Source organism: Poecilia reticulata, linkage group LG23, assembly GCF_000633615.1.
Source record: "Poecilia reticulata strain Guanapo linkage group LG23, Guppy_female_1.0+MT, whole genome shotgun sequence".
Lineage (NCBI taxonomy): Eukaryota > Metazoa > Chordata > Actinopteri > Cyprinodontiformes > Poeciliidae > Poecilia > Poecilia reticulata.
The window spans coordinates 14,655,080-14,675,691 of NC_024353.1; the positions used below are offsets into that span (position 1 = coordinate 14,655,080).

Here is a 20,612-nt window from a genome sequence, read left to right on the forward strand (position 1 = left end):
TTATAAGACATTTATCCTCTGATTTCTTGTAAAGTATATTTTTCAGACACATAATTAAGGATGTGTGAAAAACACAAGAACATGTTTCAGAAAAAATAGCATAGCCACGTGACAGTTTCAGTTTTTAAAAAGAAAACTTGATACTTCCTATTGACCATCCTTCTCTGTGTGATTTACCTGTGGAAGTTTAACTTATGTTAGCTAACTAGCTAGCAGTGTTAGCTGCCCTAACAATAGTTAGCATGTTTGTTGGCACAATAAAGAGCATATTGTTAGCCTGTTGCAAAGCTTAGCTTGAATACCTTTTTACTAAAGAAATATATTTCACAAATGTCCAAACAGCTGACTGTCTTTTGTTTAGTAAAAGAAACAACAGCTGACTGATGTGATGTGCCTAGCGTAAGTTAAGGGAAGCTAAAACCGACTCTAACCTCCAAACACCTGGAGAAAACTGTGGTCACTCAGGCACTTCCTTTGGCATCAAAATAAATGGAATTACAACTATTAAACAGTATGAGGGGAAATAATGTCAGCTTTTTTATGAATGGTGGCTTTAAAAAGCTATAATAAACAATTAGCCTTTTAACATTAGTATCTGCTCAGTACAGCTTGACTGGCAACATTGAAGACGACACCAGGTGCAGCGCTTTTTGTGCTTGTTGTGTTGGTATCACATGGAAATCACGTCACATTACTTTCTGGACTCTAGGACTGACCTGCTATGACCCAACCACACAGAGCTGGGACTCAGTTATAATTTAAAATGACCCGAACCACTTGGGAGTCGAGAAGAACCTAGTTGAGCCGCGCAGACGATTGCTTGATAGTGTAACTAAATAAATAAAAATCACACATGATTTCATCTAGACATGGCAGTTTATGCCTTCAGTTTTTTTTTGGTGTTTGTAGAGATTTTCATGGTCTCATTGGACAAAATTTGCTTTATTTGGGGTTGTTATGGAGAAGTGTCTAAATTGGATAAAGAGTTTTTGGACACTAAAAGGAACTCTTCTTAAGCTTTGGCATATAGCTGATTAATTTGGTCAAGCTCTTTTAGGCTAAATGTGATTTTGATCACAATTTACTCTTGGAACCAGGCTACACGTCATAAATTAACTGAGTTTATAAGAGCCTCTGAATTTAAAAAAAAAATATATAATATAAATTTAAGAAGCTTAAATCATATTTATCTCAGGTTAGGGGTAGATCCTTCCTCCCTCCCATAAATAACTACACAAACTAAAAGTTAACATTTTTTGTGTGCAGGAATATTCTGTTGCAATAAAACATTTTATTTTAGGCTGTTCTACATCTGACATCAACAAATGTGGATGTCCGTAAAGTGCTGTATGTTTCCAGTCCATGCAGGTTGTCCTATTCACATATATATATAACATCTGAGCATTTAATGAAATCATGTACTCATCCCTATGATAAAGATCAGAACCAGCGCAGGTCTCGGTGCAGTCTGGAGAATCAAAGATTGATCAAATATTTGTGTTTGAGTTGTGAGGAAGTGCAGGACCCTGTTTGGACGGCACTGCCTGGCACATCATCTACCAGAATACCTGAAAGACGGATGGAGAGAGCTGGACGCTGTTGGTGCAAACAGCACGGATAAAATGTTGTTTGATATCTCTGAGGATAATAGAGGCTTGAGGAATAAATCCAGAAGCGTGTATTTCTCCTCTCTTGACATTTTCCTTTATTTATTCCGAGCTTTGTGGTGGCTTAGAATTATTTATGCTCAAACCAGACGTTTGTTTTTTACTTCTATTCGCCACAAGCGCTTTCTGAGAGGTTTACATTCACTCATGAATGGGCATGAATTTCATATTAGTTATGGGCTTTTAATGACGCATTTGAGCCATTTTGATGCAGGGTGCCCTACAATACGAAGTTTAACTGGTAATTGTTTTTGAAAACAGATGCACATGTTTAAATTCAATTAGTATTCAGTACGCCCCTACTGTTAGTGAAATGTGAGGTGCAGAGAAATGAGGGTTTTTGGAGCCATTGGTGAGCTTGTATTGTAATTTAGAATGAATAGTTGTCCTTTGAAAGAAATGATAGAACATCCTAGCTCTCTTGTACAGACCCTTCTTTCAGGCATGGTCTATTAGTTTTGAACAGACATGAGGTCTTTGCCATTCCACATGTTTAATGTTAGCCTGTTCTGAATAGTGTGGACATTTACCCCTAACATTTTGACACTGAGACTCTGAGAACACTCGAACCCAATTCTTATTTGTTTTTTGTTTTTTTTTAACTAAATGATTGTCTCAACTACTTCATAAAAAGCCCCAGAATCTTAACTGTGAGCGTATGCAAACTTCTGACCTCTCCTAATATTTATTTTTTTTAAGGATTTACTGGGATTGCTCTCAAGGATTTAGGCGCCTTCTCCGGTCTAACTTCTGTCCCAACCTTTCTCAGAACTCGCCAGCCCTGCACTGAGTGCTTGACAGCCCCAAATGTACTAACAGTGTGTTTTGTCCTGGTGTTGCAGATATACACAGACTGGGCCAACCACTACTTGGCCAAGTCCGGCTGTCCACGCCTCATCAAAGACCTGAGCCAGGACGTCACCGATGGAGTCTTGCTGGCGCAGATCATCCAAATCATAGGTAGGCGACCGTGTGAAATGTGTCGTTTAACAGATAAATACAGCTAATTGTAATGAGGACGCACTTTGAAGACACTATAGTTTAGTTCTCTATGGTGAATAGAGCGACCACCCACACACACATACACACTGAGTTCGGTCTCTGTTGTAGTTGGCTGGTGTAACAGTCTAATATCGGGGCCAAAACACAGCAGTTGTCCTTTGTTTTGGGTGCTGGAGGAGCTGCAGCAGCAGAGATCTATACACCCCTTCAATTAATGCATGTGTCCCCCATTGTAGCTCATTCTCCTCGTTCTGCTTCTCTTTCTGTCCCTTTACTTTCTCTGGCATTCTTTTTTTTTTTTTTTCGCTTACTATATCAGTTTCTTTCTAGGTCCCCAAGTTTTTGTCTAACTTTATCATGAAACCTTTTCATTCCTTCCTCTGGAACAACTTACCAGTACTCACCGCACAGTGTCTCACTGTAATAGGATTACCTCTGGAAAAGGCTGGTTAAAGAGATTACAGTTACAGAGCTGTAATCTTGTTTCAGTCATTTCTCTCAGTGAAACCCCGTCACAGCGTTTTCATCGCTTCATCTCACGTCATAGGGGACCAGGACTTCCACAGTTGGGTGTTAGAGAAACCTCCATGCAGAAAATAATTTGCGTTACATGAAAAGTGTTGCAGAGACGTAAAAGTTTGTGTTGTACATACTTTTCATAGTGTCATACTTATCAGGGGTCCCCAGTGATAACCAAGCCGTAAGGATCTTGTTTTTGAGTGTGACAGCTTCTATCCTTGCTGGTGCCTTGCTTCCGTGACGGGAGTAAAGAATTTGCAGGCCACAGATGCAAAAGAGGCCCTGAATGTGACCTATGCTGGAACATGAGATTTCCGACTTGCAAATTCAATGTCCTCCAAATGCTGGTTTTCTGGCAGACAGTCCTAGTTCATGCACATGTCTCTACCAAGTGCTGATAAACTACCAGGTTTATCTGATTGTTAAAGACACCATACCTCAGGTCTCACAAAACAAGTCCAACACTGACCATTGGCCTAAGATTGCCTGGTTCAGGGTGAGCAACTCCAGTCCTTGAGTGCTGGTGTCCTGCAACTTTTAGATTTGTCCAACACAATTCAATCCAATGGCTAATGTACCACCTCAGTAGATCGTCAAGTTCTCCAGAGTCCTGCTAATGGCCTTATTAATTCACTCAAATGTGGTGAAGCAGAGACACGTCTAAACGTTGCAGGACACCGCCACTCGAGACCTGGATTTACCCACCCTTGACCTGGTACCAAGTGCCCTTATAGGCAAACTTGGTGAACATTATGGACGTTGTGTGTATGACGTACAACTTAGAAATGGTTGGATACAAATCAAAAATACAGTTTTCCCAAGTTACACCTCACTAGGTGGCTCCTCGAGGACTCCTTGGGACTGGCGGATTGGGATACCTCCTGCCAAGAGGGCGGTCATTGTGGGACACCATCCTTAGACTTCAACAAGGCCACGTAACCTGAGCTAATGTTCAGTGGATAACAACACTCACATCTTTCTCTCTTGCAACTGAAAGCTGCAATGACGCAATACCTCAGAAGCTGTGTTTTGGACTTCTGAGGATTCCCACACCTGCCTGACACCTCTCTTCCAGGGATACTCCAAAGTAAGAGAGTCTCTAGAGCCCAAACTGTGTGCTGAAGGTGAATACCACGATATCTGGCTGACATTGTTCAGTCTCACACAAATTTTCAGCTCCATTCCTGTTGATTTTTTTCTCATGCATTGCCCCTAGAGCCAGATTGTAACGCTGGGATTTAGCTCTTGCCTTTTAAGTAGCTCACTCCAGTGTTTTACTCAAAGAAAAGCTCTTCTGAGGCAATGTGTGAGGCATCACGATTGGATGAAGAGGCGTGATGCTTTACAGCAGTATAAATTTTACTAACGGGCGTCTTTGTTTGGCAAATGTAAACTGCAGCCTTACAGGTGGTTTCGGTTAAATGAATCAACTTTGTCATGAATGGAGTGAGCCTGCGGCCGCATCGCAGGCAGTCGCACAAACTTGTTGTTTTCTAGTCTGAATGAGCTGCGAAAGTCCTCAGTGATAAATAATGTGTAAATAGACTGCGTCCTCGCAGCAGTGGCTCTTACATAATCTTTTTCTCAGCATCGTTTAGAACAGTTTCTCCCACTCATTGTTTTTTTTTTTCTTTTTTGCTCTAGTTTTTTTTTTTTCCTGCGTCACCCTCACCTTTCAAAACATTTTTTTTGTTCTTTGGACTTCCTCCTTTGTTTCTCAGACCTACAAGCATATTTTCCTGTCTATTATGCATGAAGCTTTTCTTTCTCATGCCGTCTGTCTCTCACATTCTCTCACTTCTTTCTTTCTCTCTCTCTCTCTCTCTCTCTCTCTCTCTCTCTCTCTCTCTCTCTCTCTCACTCTGCTTGGATTGAAACTTTACCCTCCCCTGCTCACCCCAACCAGACAATGAGGCCAAGCAGGCCTGTCAGTAACTCTGCACAGCAGCTGAAGAATTAGGCAGCCTTGCCTCCCAGACGTTGCTCCGTACACTCGCTCACCTCCACACATGAGGTGACCGCTAGAATGTTGCGGCTCAGGATGGACTCTCACGTCTTCTTTCTGTTTCTCATGCAGCGAATGAGAAGGTGGAGGACATCAATGGTAGCCCCAGGAGCCAGTCGCAAATGGTGAGTCGACTATCATGTTGAAGAATTGTGTTAATTAAGATCATATGAGGGATCCTCACTGCTTGGGTTGTGTGTCTAATCTCTGATCTCTAGAAGCAGGTAGCATAGGTGATGCTCAGTAGCCCTTCAGTCAATATAAGGATGTAAACATATGATGTTTTTTTTTTGTTTTTTTTGACAATGAAAATTATATAGAAATGTAAATTTCCCCTCCTGTAATTTTAAATTGGTAAATCAGGTAAACAAACAGCATATAATATACATTTAGGTTTAAAAGAGTGGATTTCCAATTTTCTTTTATAAATAAAATCTAATAGTGGCGTACAGTTTTATTCACACCTTGAGTTAATACGTAAATGCAAAAACACTCAATTTTACCAAGTGTTGTTGTCTAGTTTCTAGTGCAAATATCTCAGTACACCTCAAGTAAAACAAGATTAACTTGCAAGTAAATTTTCAGCAAGATAAATGAGCGTGTCTTGAGTCAATAATCACTGAAATTTGATTGGCAAAAATATTTCCACTGCCAGATTTTATTCACTTATGACGTGGGAAAAATGTTTTATAAGAGAAAAGAAATCGGTCAGTGGAACTACTACTCTTTAAAAATCAGTATTAAAGTATTGACTTTAAACAAGCTGAAAAGTTAGTTTGGTCTTTTTGCAGGTGTGATATTTGCACTAGAAATATAAAAAAATACATAGTTTGTAGTGTAGTATAGCTACCTTCTGCTGCAGCTACAGCTGCAAAGCTCTTCAGACCAAAATTCTCCCCCTGTTTTTTTTTTTTTTTTTGCTAAGCTCTGGCTGGACGTTCAGAGCTCCTGTCCTGCAGGAAGGTGAACCTCTGCCCCACTTTAAGCCTTTTGCAGCCTGAAACAGGCTTTCCTCCAGGATTCCTCCATTCATCTTCCACTGACCTCTGACCAGCTCTCCTGTCTCTGTGGAAGAAAAGCCAGTATCTTGGCAGGTTGCTGCCACCTTGCTGCATGTCGGCCAGAAGGATACATTTTGGTCATATATGAACAGAGCACATTCACTGGCAGTGAGAGTTCAGAGGTTTCTCTCTGCTACCTTTCTATGAAAGCCATATTTGGAGTCAAAAACTGGCAATTATCTGTCCTGCAAATGATCCCACCTGAGGTATTAATCTCCTCATCTCCTCCATGGTAACTCAGAACAATAAATTCTCTCCTCCTCTCTTCAGATGGCCAGCCATGTTTTGATAGATGTACTCTTTTCATTTTCAAACAATGGATTGCAACGGTTCTCCATGGTACGTCCAAAATGAAATCCATTTCGTTATACCTAGACATCTTCACAACATTCTGCTCTTCTCTAATGTTCTCCAACAATCCTGCAGCTGCATTAATACAAAGATCAGATTACACAGAGGTTGCCTCTGTATAATAGTCAGGGTTTCTGAAGACAGTTAGTTGAAATGAATCTTGACAAAATAGATATGAACGCCATGTTTTTCAGGATAATATTTAAAAAAAGAAGTTGTGGAAAATCTTGTTTCCTTCCACTTCAGATTGAAACTCTAATTTGTGTTGATATATTTCATAAATGAAATGACGTTAGCGCTGCCTGCTATTATATCCTCATGTCTGATTTAAACCAGTCCACTGTAGCGTTAGCATGATTCCCTTTTAGCCTAACAGTTAGTTTTTCCTTGATTGTTCTGTATTAAACTCCATCTGTCTTCCTGCCAACCCTGACCAACTTCCTCGTTCCTAGTAGAACAACATCCCCACATCATGATGCAGCCACCGTCATGTTAGCTGTTCTCTACCACAGTTAGCGTTTAGCATGTCGGCCAAAAACTTCAAATTTTCCACCACATTTTTACCTTATTAAAACCTCTTGATGTAGACTGGAAGAACATTCCTTTGACAGGCTTGCAGCTGTAGCTGCAGTGAAACACGGTGATAAAAGCTTGATGAGTACGAATGCTTGTGCAATAAACCCAGTTTGCCTGAGCGACTCAGAGGGCTGGCGGTGAGAGACTGAGCCACATCCTGTTAGTTCAGCAACAACTTCTAGTAGCTTTTACACCATTTCCATACAGGATATCGTCCATGCTAGTGGCCGGGTGACAGATTCCTGCTCTTTCTAACGGGATGACGAGCTCTATGACCACTCATTGTCGTCACTGCGAGATAATTGCCCCTCACTTTAACCAGAGTTGACTAAGTGTTTATATAGCTAAGCGGTTTGCTCTGGCATCGGCCTGCCTCCCATTAAAAGGACACTAACTGCCGTCCTCAACGGGACGCGGTGGAGTTCAACTCTGGCAGCGTGCGTCTTCCGGTGGTCAACAGCTGATTCCTGCTCAAACATCATTTACCTCTAAACAAGGTGACATAAAAGTCTGGTGAAAACCCTCCGCTGGAATGTGTCTGCATCTGTTTTACGACAGAGTTCACACAGCAAGCAGTTTTCAGCTGTTTGCTCGTCTTCCTCCAGCTGTATAGGAAGCGTAGCTTGACGGCTGCATTTAAAAACCGGGGCAAGGAAGATCTTACGGTTGTTGGGTTCTGCTGGTGGATCCATCCCTGCCGCCTTCACATAAAGTGATGGTGCTGGTTGGGAACAGCTGGAACCAGACCGCCCGACTGCTGCAGCTCTGCCGCGCCGGGCGGCCTCACTTTGCGACTGTGTGCATTTGTGCGCAGTGTGGTCTTTGTCTCATTCACTTGCTAAGCCTATTGATCCACCACCTGCTCTGAGCTCCGAGGGTCCTGCCAGCATGGGAAAATAAACTTTGGGAAAAGCATGGTTGCTTACAGTGTGGGAGCAGAGGAAAGGAAACACCTGATGTACTGTGAGCATGTGTATGATTATTGTGGCAGGAACTTTAACCGTCTGCGGCTTGTTTTCTTGACGTTAAATGATGCTGGAGTGAAGGGCTGGACTTTGTTTTCTCAAAATTCTAACTTTAATCTCAGAATTCTGACTTTAATTTCAGACATCTGGCTTTATCTCAGGATTTAGATATTTTTTTTCTCAGAATTCTGACGTTTTTATCATAATTTTGAGAAAAACATCAAACCCTAATCCACTTTCTTAGAACATAATTGTAAAGTAGAATGAAAATGAAACATGCTTTTTTGAGAATTTTAACAAGTGTAAATCTGCAAAGTGTGGCGTCCACCTGTACTGACAGGCCAATCAAAGACCGCATTAATCAGAGAAGCGATGGAGAGGCTTGTGGTAACTCTGCAGCAGCTGCAGTGATCCACTCCTCAGGTGGGAGAATCTGTTGACAGTAAAACTTTAGTGTGCAGTTTTTACATGTTTGGGACACAGCAGACATGTGGAAGAAACTCTGAGCAAATTAAAGATCAAGTTTTTGGCTTTCATGTGAGTAGAACAAATGACAGACTAAGTTAAAACTGAAAATCACCTTGAACAAACCATCCTGTCTCTCTGCATGATTCTGATTAGAAAGGAATCGTGATGGAAAATGAAGTCTCTCTCTGTTGTTCTTCAAGCTTCATCCCATTTTTGCATTTCTGACAAACACTAGAAATGTGTCAGTTATCAGTCTAAACTATGCACAGGCTATCAGTTTCACAGAAATAAATGAAAAAAGTTTTTGCAGTGGTTTAACAGACTATAAATATGTTTACTATGCTGTCATAATAAAATCATTCTGTTGAGAGGGGAAGCTCTCACCAAAATCTATAGAGAACCGATGGTAGAAGTTGAAATAACTCGTTAGAATAATCATTTTCTGGCTTTGATGTGTCTTCATTTATAATTTCTGACATCACATATAATTTTAATAGTGACAAAAAAAATGTCCTTCTGACTTCCTTTGGTCAAAACGCAATACCACAGCACATCAGTCCTCTTTCCAGCCTTCTCTTTATAGTCTGGATTCTGGCTGACGCTTGAAATACTATATTACCATATGAGAGAGCAGACATTACATAGCCTAAAGCGGCTCACACTCCCACAAACATCAAATCAGCCATTTACGTCACTTGCAGTGCTGCGGCGGGTGAATTCAGACCCCCTATTTTGGGCACAGTGTGTACTGCAGTTGAGAAACGTGTAAACTGAAGAGGCCCAGATTGTGGAACAAAACAACATATCATTGTACTTAGTAATGGTGAAATGATCAAATTCAAAGTGAAAACACATCTCTTAATTACAAATTTAGCAGAAACTTGATCGGACTTTTTCTTTCTTTCTCATTGTCACCATAATGATGTCTGTATGGAGGACCAAAAGTGCCGTGGTTCAATAAAAATAGATAAGTATTTAAATGAATATGAGCACATTTCTTTATTTAGCCATGACATTGTGACTTTATTTATTAATTTTGGCATTATTGGTCTTCCATACACCGACATTTCTTGTTTTTGGCTGTAAAAAACAGTGCAAACATGATCTGAACCAGTTTATTTTTTATGTTTAGTCTTTAGACTGAACCAAAAAAAAAAAAAAAAAACCTCTCACCAACTAGAAATAATCATATATATTCTGGCTACATCTTGTCTATGCTGTACTGAGAAAGAAACATAGCTGCAGTGCGTTCTGGAAACATGCCATTAGTAACCTAGCACCAAGAGATTAAGAGCCAACGGCAGAGGTATCACAGTAGCAACAGCTGCCACTGAGCGGTAGATTGGGTCTTGATGATGGTACTGGACCTACAGGCATGTAACGGTCACTGCCGGTCCAGTGAGTGGACCGGAGCCAACGTGAGCAGCTGCTGGAAGCTGTTGAGCTTACACCAGCACCGTGTCAACAGTCTCTCCAAGCTTTTCAAACAGTCAGCCTTATAATACACTGTTTTGGCTGAAAAGACGAGCCTCGCTGATTTATACCTTGATGACCTGTGAGAGTGAAAACCAGCAAACTTTATATGCAGCTGCATTATATGTTCACTATGTGTCTCTCATGCACGTCTGAGTAGAAAGTGCCTTTACCTACAGAACAAAATGTATTCATCACCTCTCACTGCTTAGCGGGCTTATGTAACTCTTAGAACAGTAAAATTAACACCTTAGTTTCAGAGATTTACTTTTAAATTATTACCACGTGTATCGTCCCAGTTTTACCCATTTGACAGATAACAATATGTTTAAAGTTGACCGTCACCCTTTACCATATTAATGCAGACATATCATTCATTCTTAATGCTAGCATTTCCATTATTATTATCATTTTACCAGGGTTTGTATGGTTGCTGCTGTTTTGCAAGTCAAATCTTTCACACCAACTGATTTTGTTTTTGGCAAGGATTAGATTTCTGGCTACAGTTTACTTTTCTTTCTTACTGTATTTCTTGGCTTTTTGAACTACACAAAATGGCAAAGGCACATAGAAACACTGTGGTATGCAAAAGCATTGACAGTTTTATTTTTATTTTTAAATGTTTTTATGCTTTTTTTTATTACTTCTATGGGTTATGCTAGTGTATGTTCCCAGCAGTCATTTCCCAGAAGGCAGGGTTCACCCTGGATTGGTAGGCAGTCCGTCACATGGCAACACACAGACACACCACGCATGCACACACTCACTCCTAAGGGCAAATATAGAGACAGAATATGCATGTTATAACAATTTCTACATGTTTTCTGTCAGTTTTTGATCCGATGGGTTTAAATCAGTCACCATCCAGACTGATCTGTATGCAGTCAGTCTCTCATTTCAAGCCTCATGTCCTCTCATAAGACAGTTGCACAGCAGACAGAATTGCAGTAAATGTACAAGCAAAATAAAAATAACCTTTTTTTCATAACAAGTGTTTCACTCAAACACAAGAACACAAAAATGGCAGATAGAAATGTCTCAAGAGACCCACTCAGCAAAAAATATTAAACCCCCACAACTCTAATCCTCCTCATTATAGACAGTCATCATTAGCAAACCGCACAGCTCTTCCTCGCTGTACAGATGACAGTGCAGTTCGACTATCTGGATTTATGTATGTGTGTGTCTTTTTAAGCTTTTAGCAATCTCAGCAAAGGATGGCAGGAAAAAAAAAACACTTAGGTATTTTCTACAGAGCAGAAATGTTACAACTGTCAGCAGAAGGTTGTACAGCAGGGGAATCAACTCTGTCTTACTGGTGATAATAGTCACACATGCCTCCAAAAGAAGTTACATCACATCCTTTTGTTGTTTTCCATTGTTTTGTATTACATCTATCTGTGTTTGGCCTACTTCAAAATGCAATGCTCTAGTGTGAAAGCATATTGTGGCAGTGCACTGAAATAAGTCACAGTTAAGTTAATGCATACTAAATGTGGAAAGGTAAAGAGTTTTGTGGTTTTGTAGCGCAGAAAGAGTGGAACAGGCACAAGTCATCACACACGCATTGGGTTGTTAATGATGAGTACCAGTTCACTTTAATTATGACATGGTATGCACCTCAGTTTTGAGGTCCTGATTTGGTTCACATTGTGGTTTTGGGTTCATGCGCTGCTTTGGTGTGGAGTGCTTTAGAGAGTAACCTTTTCTATTTTTGTAGGAGTTCTGAAATAGCAATAAAACCACATGCATATTGTCACCTGTGTGAAAACGATTACCACTTTTGACTAACATATTCATCTGATTACATCAAACTGGCTGCACCATTGATAGCTCTGCTGCCTTGATACAAGAAGGTCCTGGATCCAAATCTCTGCCTCTCTGCATGGAATTCACATGTTCTTCCTGTTCATACCAAGGCTCTCTCTGGGTACTCCATCTTTTTCCCACAGTCCAAAAACATAACTGTTGGATTAATTAGTATTTCTAAATTTGCCTTGTGCATCATTTGTTCTGTTTGTTTCTGTATTATACCTGGGTAAGCGGGTATAGATAATAGAACTGTTATGGTTTGCTACAAATACGTGACCCAAAACCCATGTAGAGCTACGTGTACGACACAGGATTTTCTGTTCACTTATGTTGACATGAAATTTGTCTTCTATAAATTCTGCGAAGAAAAATTTCTGAGAAAAAAACTTGAATAGCTTAAATTAATGTTGACTACTAGTCAACATCACAACGTATTTTAACCTGCGTTTAATCTAAGAGATTATCATTAAAGTGCCTAGCAGAAGCAATAGTGATGACTTGGCTCAATTTTGCGCAGCTAGCGTCTATAAATCTCTCACTTACAGTGAACGTGAACTCACGACCTCGTCCACTCAGCACAAGTGATTCCTACGGTGTTATTTAAGGCAAACTGATGTGGAATTTTGGCCTCAGAACCGGGACTGGAGCGGGTGTGGAGGAGACCTGTTTGAGTTTAGGGGGTTTTTCAGAAAGCATTAAAGGCCACCAGCTTCATCTGGGCCCCATCTGTAGGTTCGCTGCACACCAGCCAGATGAGAGAAAGACGCAGCAGGAGCCAAGCTTCTACTGATGCACCACTGTGTTGCCTCTTACTGTTAATCTTTGCTTTGAATTGATCACCTTCCCCTTCCTGGCAGGCTGAGGCAACTAGCTGACTCTTGGTTTGGTGGATTGATCGCTTTAGAGCTAGAAGTAACCTTTCGGGAATCTTTCTTTGTTTTCTGTACATTTGCTTACGTAACTGGATAAAAATAATCGTTTTCAAAGATATGACAGTGATGCTCCGTTTTGACTGTGCCAACTGCTCTCCAGCTTTGACTCCTTTGGGCACCCTCGCTTCTCTTGCACATGTTGACCCTTCTCAAATGTTTCCGGCCTAAACTGAGCGCCCAGGGACTCATTACAGGCTCGCTTGTTGCCCAACTGGAAGCTTTTAATCACTTATTCGAAGTGAATGACACGGACAGATGCTCGGTTAAGAGAGATGAATGCTGGCGTGTTAAATGGGCAGAGTGACAGACTGTTAACCCTTCATCCAGACTGGTTTCTTCAGTCGCTGAATCCAGCTGCACCAACTCTGGTTTCTGACCCGTTCCTGATTTAGCAAGAATTTGGCAATTGAGGGATAGAATATAAATCATATATTAGCAATGTGATGCATGCTTCATTTGTCTCCCAAGCTGTTTTTTTTTCATGACATTGCAAAGTTTTTCTACAAGGACACACTGAAAGCTGAACAGCTTCCTTTAGGTTGTTATCCCATCTCCTCACCCTCTGTGAACTCGGCCTGCCTGGCATCATATTCAGCTACCAGCAGCATGACATTACACATGTCTCGTCTTCGGTTTATCTCTGAGACCTCGCTGTTTCTTCTCTTTGAGAGAGGCTTGCTTTGCTGAACAGAAGGAAAAGGCAACGTTTATGGAAGAGGTTCACGGTTGAAATTTACTCCTACTTTCCAAAAATAGGCCGAACATGACCCTTTCCCACCGGAACAGCTTCTATCAACAGGGATTATGTTAGCATTCATTTGTAGAGGCAAATGAAGCGCAGCTATTCACTTTTTTGCGTTTTGTCACTGTTAAAACCTCACACTTCAGTGTGGAAGAAACATAATTGATGGTTTTCACATTTATTTTTGCAAATAATCTGAAAATGTGAAGTTTTCTTTGAGAATTCTCCTGTATTTAGCGCCACCTACTGCTCTTCTCTAGTCCTTTTTGTTCTCTAATGCTCTCTAACAAACGTCTGAGGCCTTCACAGAACATCAGCAGTAGATTAGAGTCAATCACACCCATGTGGATTCTACTAATTGTCCACCAAACAGTTGAAGCTACCGGTTGCATTGGATTTTACTTGAGGGTATATTTTAGTAGAACGCTACGTTAATGCTTTAAGTTCAAATACATAAAATATCGGAGGAAGGAATATTAAAGTAGAGTAGCTGCGGTGCGTGCTGCAGAGGAAGTAGCACCTGATACACACCATCTAGGAATAGCCGGTGTGTATTTGATCCGACACCGAGAGCCATGCAAGGTAAGACGGGAGCATCTGAGGTAAGGCCACATACTGAAAATTCCTCACAGCTTCTGGAGTGGCTTGGAAATCCATCCAGATGTTTCCTATTTGAAACATCCACCAACTGTGTGTACTTTACTGCTCTCTACATAATCCCTGAAACAAGGAATCGATGGTCTTTGCGGGGCTTCATTCTGATAATTTCCAATCAGACATCAGTTTCATCTCAACAGAAATAACATGACAGAACTTCTCTGAAGATTCAGTCTGAGCTGAGTTAAGGCAGAAACAGACGTCACCTGAGTAAAGGTGTGTGCCACATTACAAAATTAAGCAAATATGCCATCATTCAACTGTTCTACAGACATTTACTTAAACATAGCACAATTAACTTATATTAATTTTGTTTGATTTTGGTAGCGTGGAGTCGAGGAATTTTTGTTTTTTTCTGAATCTTGAAAATAATAACGGCACAAGCAAAAAATGTAGCATTACAAACGTAGCCCAGTTGTTTAACATCATATTTCATTTGATTTTGTAAATGTTTTTGTGTGGTGTGTGGGGGGGATGGTTGACCTTTGATGACCTCTGGAAACATTTCTTCTTCGTATCTTTAAAGTGTAAACAGCAATTGCAATAATTTTTGCTGCACAAATGTTGGACAACAATTGTTTAATTTGAAGAAGGTGGGAGGGGGGGGGCAGCTTCACTGAGGTCGATATTTCTTATATTATGGTCAGTCAGTAGGATTGGGAATGTTTGCCTTTTTAGACCCGGACTACAGAATAATATGTAAAAGCGATGGAGACAAAAACTGGTGAAGCCTCCCTCCGACAGCTGGTGTCCACTTAAAATCTGTTGACTCATTCTAAACATCGCCTGCTTGGCTTTACTTACTGTTACCTACTCTAAAGACTAACACGGTGCTAGTTTTCCCTCACCAGCGGGTCTTAATTGAGATGCATTTTAATGATCTGTTTTAAAGGTCCCAGTTGTTTCGCTTCAAAGAATTAATTGATTATCCCAATGGCCCAAACGTAAAGCGGTAACTCTCACAACTCGGTCAGTGTTAGCTGCTGTCATTGCAGTTTTTATCCAAAGCATTTAAAGGATATACTGGAATAATTTGCAAAGCACTTAACAGAGATTAAGTTAGACTGGATACAGTCTTCTGTGAATCTGAGAAGCTTTCAAAGTTTCACTTGAAAAACACAAACGAAAGACCAGAATACCAATGGGCTGTTATCTCACAATATGATAATCTTGGGTATAAATACCTCAGTACTACTGTATTCACATAGACCTCCTAAGAGGACATGGGTAAAACAGGAAACACGTTTTCTCATGCGCACCAGAAAGTACCTAGTGATGATGTGACATTAGATGAGAGATATAATTTTAGATTATATCTCTCATCAGATACATTTCATGTTTTCAGGAGATTGGATGTCGTTATAATTAAATTGCTTGGTTAGCTTCTAGGAACATTTGATTTGAACAAAAAAAAACAACTTTTTTTACCATGTCACCTAGGGGTTCTGCAACACCAATAAGCTTCAAACAATTGAATATAACATAATCAAACTGCTTTGCAAAAAGCAAAAGCTTTTTTTTCTCTAGTGCTGCTAAAGTAATACAACCAATTGATAAATGCACGTATAAAATTATCATCTATAGTTCTAAGGTAGATGTGCAGATTTATTGTTTAGTTCTCGTCTTTATTACATAACAGTGCAAGTAAAAAAGATAATATTTTCTAGTTAATTAACTGCTTAACACATTCTACTTGTATCTATAAAACAACTTTAACCTTCTAGAAGTTTCTGCATGACTACCCGCGTTTTTCGGGACTACAAAGTAGGGCTGTAACGATTCCTCGATGATTTGAGTACCTTCATTATCAAAATACCTCGGAAAAAATTATCTGCCTCGAAATTATGCCTTCGTTAAATAATTTTTTTTCATTTGTTCTGACCGGGTGATTATTTATGTTGCGCAACGCTCACTTCCGCTGATGAGTTGTTGACAAAAACTAAGTGCTAGCAGCATAACGTCCGAATTTCAAGTTCGGTCCGCGAGTATTTTATTGATTTATGACAATGCTCCAAATGGTCAAATTGTGTTCTTTGACTCTTTAAAGTTGTATTTGACAAGTTACAATATGTAACCACAATTGAATTTGCAATGCAAGACATTGGTTTTTATTATTACTGGTTGTAAAGATAAGCTCCATAAGGACTCATAACATGAAATAAAAAGGGAGAGATCAAGAATAAGTAAAATCTTTTACAGATCATTTCATCATCCAGCCATTTGTGTTACTGCATCGTCATCATCATAATCATCATCATCATCATCGAGAGTGGTAATGAGATTTGACTCAGACCGTGAAAAGTCAGTTAAAGAGATGAAATCTGCGACGGCTGAGCTGTCACACATGAAACATCTCTGTTTGGCTTGGTCTGCTTTTTCACACAAATTTTTACTCACACACACACACACACACACACACACACTCCCCATCTGTGTAACAGATGTCATATTGGAGGCAATCCAAATTATTTCATGCTTTACACTTAAGAATAAAACCATCACGGACCTTGTTTTGTATATATAATGTCTGCTACTGGAATGAAATAATTTTAGTTTGGAGTTCCTGCATAAAAGAAAAGTTTTATGGTACACAGCATCATGAACGCAAGCTTGGCCTTTATAAGGAAACAATTGGTCTGATGAATGTGGCCAGTAACCATGACAGTCTGTTATAGACCGTTGTCCGGATCAATAATAAATGATGGTGTCAGACGAAAGAAAAAAATAAAGTTTCCTTGGGCAAAATGTTGACATGATGAGCAACGATGCCCGGATTATGAGACAGAATCCGATAACAGGCCTCCGCCCGTTGGTCGCTCTGAACCCCTGAGCCGTTTGATCCATTTTGATTCATCACCCGCCAAAATCGGCACGCTTCAGAGGCATCGGCAGCGGCGGGATGGAGAGGGGAAAGAATAATCAGTGGACTGTTTAGGACAAGACCGAGGGAGGCGCACGCGTCAGCCGCCCGATCCGAGGAGTGGGGTTGATGGAGAGGTCACGGACGACGAGAGAGCGCCGCTGTCTGTCTGGGAGGCGGCAGGACGGCTAAACAGCTTTAAAACGTGTCGCTGTGGAAATCACTCAAAGTTGCTGTAACCTTCAGGTCATATATGTGGAGAGAAGCAGTTTTTTCCCCTCGCTGCGTTTTTAATCATTTGCACCGGGTTTCAGACAGCAGATTCTTTATTTACATCTGTATAAACGATCCACTTTCGAGGTTTCTTAGCAGCTGTGTTTTATTACACTGACTTTCTCACTATTAATATGTCCAAAACAATCATTTTCAACATATTTACACTAGCAGAATTGGTAAAAGTGTGGTGTATGTTAGTGTATGTTGGTGTTCAACCCCTCTGAGTCGATACTGTCTACAACCACTTTCAATGCAGTTTCACTGTCAAGTTTTTAGGAATATACCTCTTCCAATTCTTCCTTCCAAAATACCTCAAACAAAGTCTGCTTGGAGAAGTTTTGATCAAATATGAATAAAGTACACTACAGTTTGTGGTGCGGACAGTTCTAGGTGGTTGCCACTGCCCATTTTCCTTTTGATGTTCGGTACTAATGCATGTTTTAAATGTGATTATGTGGAATTATTTGGCTGAAAATGTACATTTGTACCAACATTCTTCAGCGCACACTGACTGAAGGACAAAATGGCATTTTGATACATCGATTTCTGCAGCAACAGCTCATGTTTTGTATCTTTGGTCTGTATTGATTTTTTATTTGCAAGCGGGAGAGAGGGATGCTTCAGATGATTCATTGGTTTCTATGTGCAGGATTTATTTTGCCTGACTCATCGCCAGACTTTGATTTCCACCTCCAGCTAAATAAAAGTTCACTGTTGCTGTAAAGAGTTGCTGCGAAAGCCAATAAGCTCTTTGCTGGTGCGGCTTCCGCACAAAAAACTCTTTTGTGACAGACCTCAGATTCTCTGATGACTCAGGCTCCAGTCAGGAGAAGATTTATGCTCTGCTCGCATGTTTGAAAACTGATTCAATCATCTTGACAGTAAATATGAAAATAATCTCTAAAAAAAACGAACAAAAAAAACACCCGGAGACTTTCTCGCTAAATAGTCGCTCTCATGAAACATTGAATCGTGCGGGATTTTGGAAGAGTGAATTATGGATTTAAGGTGGCATGTATTTTCCAGTGACTATGCAGCATTTTGAGCACAACCCTTCAATTATTCAGCATCATTCTGTGGTTTTTCCAGCCCCGTCTTCAAGAAACTTGTTTTCCCCTCCATATTTAGTGGTAATTGAGGTGTTGGCCTATTTGTTTCTGACAGCTGCATCTTAGGGATAACCCATTCCAGTTCCATTCATCTTACACATGTCACTCGATATCTTTAGGGAGGCCCGACCGACCGCAGCACCGCTTCTTCTTGTTTTCATTTTTTTTTTTTTTTTAAACACAAGGATGGGAGAGATGGTATTAAGCAGATGGATCTGGAGCCTCATTTTGTCGTTTGGCAACTCTTACTGAAGTGGAAAGAGAGCAGAGGGTTGAAAAATCATTTGAACCCAAACCCATATGTGAGATGGTTATTTAATATGGTAATGATTGGTGAGACCAATGTTTAGCTGTGTAGTTTAAAGTTAGCAAAATACAACCTTTTATGGCAGGGAAACATGCCTCCTAGCATAATATTACCTTATTATGCTAGGAGATTCCTGGATTAGATTCTCTAATCATTAGACATGCAGTTCAGGGTTAAGTTGGAGGGTCACTGTTAAATTTGTCCCTCCAAATTTTAGCTACAATTCAAACATATATATTTACTGTACATCCAATCAATTAACCAATCAGACTTATTTGAATGACACATTTTAGCCACAAGGTATAAAAATACAAAGTCATAAAAGACACCATAAGGTCAACAGTTGAAAAAACCAGTAAGAAACATGACAATTTGATGAGCGCCATCATCCAAATCAACACACATCAAAAATGTTCCACTTATGTTTTCTGTTGGCTTTCGCTCTGCACCTTTACTAACAGGTTGTAATATCAGTTCATTTCTATGGCGTAACAGACAGCAACATGATTCCAGAATGATTGGCTTTAAACCAGTTGTTTTAATATTTCAGTTTTACACTGTTTTATTCCTTTTACTAGTCTGAGTATTTATTTTGTCCTTACTTGGATGACGTTGGGTTCACAATGAGAGGAGACAACGTTTTACCGGTATTTTTTCTTCCTGCTCTCAGATTAATGTCCCAACCGTCTTTCTTCGATAGTTGCTTTATTCACGCATTCTGAAATCTGAGGGGTTTTTTTTGGTTTTTTTAGTAAGACACATTTATACAAAGATCCAACATATCTTTGAAGGTTCTTTTCCTCAGCGTTTGAAATCTGTTCTCTCTCCAGATTTGCCGTTGATGACATTTGTAGATGCGTTTGATGCCGGCCCGCGTCGGAAAACTAAACGACTAAATGGTTTCTGTAACAGGAGGCCACAAAGCCCCGCCGTTTAAACATCACCCAAATCCTGCTCAACATTAATGACCTAACCATCGTTGACTCCTTCAGACGATATTTCATCATTATAGCATTAATGCTGCTCGAAAACAAACAGTGGTTTTATGTGAAGACCACATTGAAGCGTCTGCAGCGGTGGAAGACGATGCGCGTTTGTTCAGTGATGTAGGTTGTCTTTAAAAGCCTGACAGCTTTGGCTGAGGCGATTTATTGCGTGTTTATGAGTTCAGCTCTTTATGCGTGTCTTAATCAGCAATTAAATCAAGCTTCAAACACTCACTGGCTGCGGAGGAGGCATGAGGTGCTTCTGCTCTTTGTTTGCGTGCGCTTCATTAAATTTGCCCTATTGGGGGTGTCTGTAATAATGCCTGCTTTGACTGAAGGGGTTTTCATTAAACACCTTTTCCACCAACTTGTGGCTGTTCGGTTTAGCAAACACCAGCACTGGACTCGATGTTCTCGCTGAGTCTAATGAAACCCGAATCAACGAAGCGGTCCCGATCGCTGCTTGGCACATGTCTTTCCACATACAAAACTTCAGAGCAAGTGTGTGGGTTAATCAAACAGGAAGACATCAGGGCACACATGTGTCAGACCGTGTGTGTGGTGTGTGGGCAGAGACGAGGGGAACCCACATATAAGGTTATTTGGTGCCTGACGGTGAGGAAAAAATGTGCGGTGAGGTGGTGATTTTTGTTCAGCAGATGGAGAAAGTCTGTGCGTGCGTGCATGCGTGCGTGTGTGTGTGTGTGTGTGCGTGCGTGCGTGTGTGTGTGTGTGCGTGCGTGCCTGGGTTGTTGTCGGCTCGTCGATGTAGCCGGCTCAGACCAGCATTTAGTGGGAAATGGGGTAATTTCATTGCTATTTCATAGTTTTGTTGTTTCGGTTA

The 20,612-nt window shown here is 40.5% G+C and overlaps 1 protein-coding gene across 15 annotated transcripts in view; it reads left to right on the plus strand.

Moving 5' to 3' along the window:
- nav3 (neuron navigator 3) overlaps window positions 1–20,612 on the plus strand; it is a 370,879-nt gene that overhangs the window by 249,062 nt on the left and 101,205 nt on the right. For all 15 annotated transcript variants that reach the window (XM_008401340.2, XM_017302697.1, XM_008401338.2 and 12 more), the window contains 2 exons: window positions 2,510–2,627; window positions 5,266–5,318. In XM_008401340.2, the coding sequence (XP_008399562.1) occupies window positions 2,510–2,627; window positions 5,266–5,318 (171 nt within the window). The remainder of the gene's footprint in view (window positions 1–2,509; window positions 2,628–5,265; window positions 5,319–20,612) is intronic.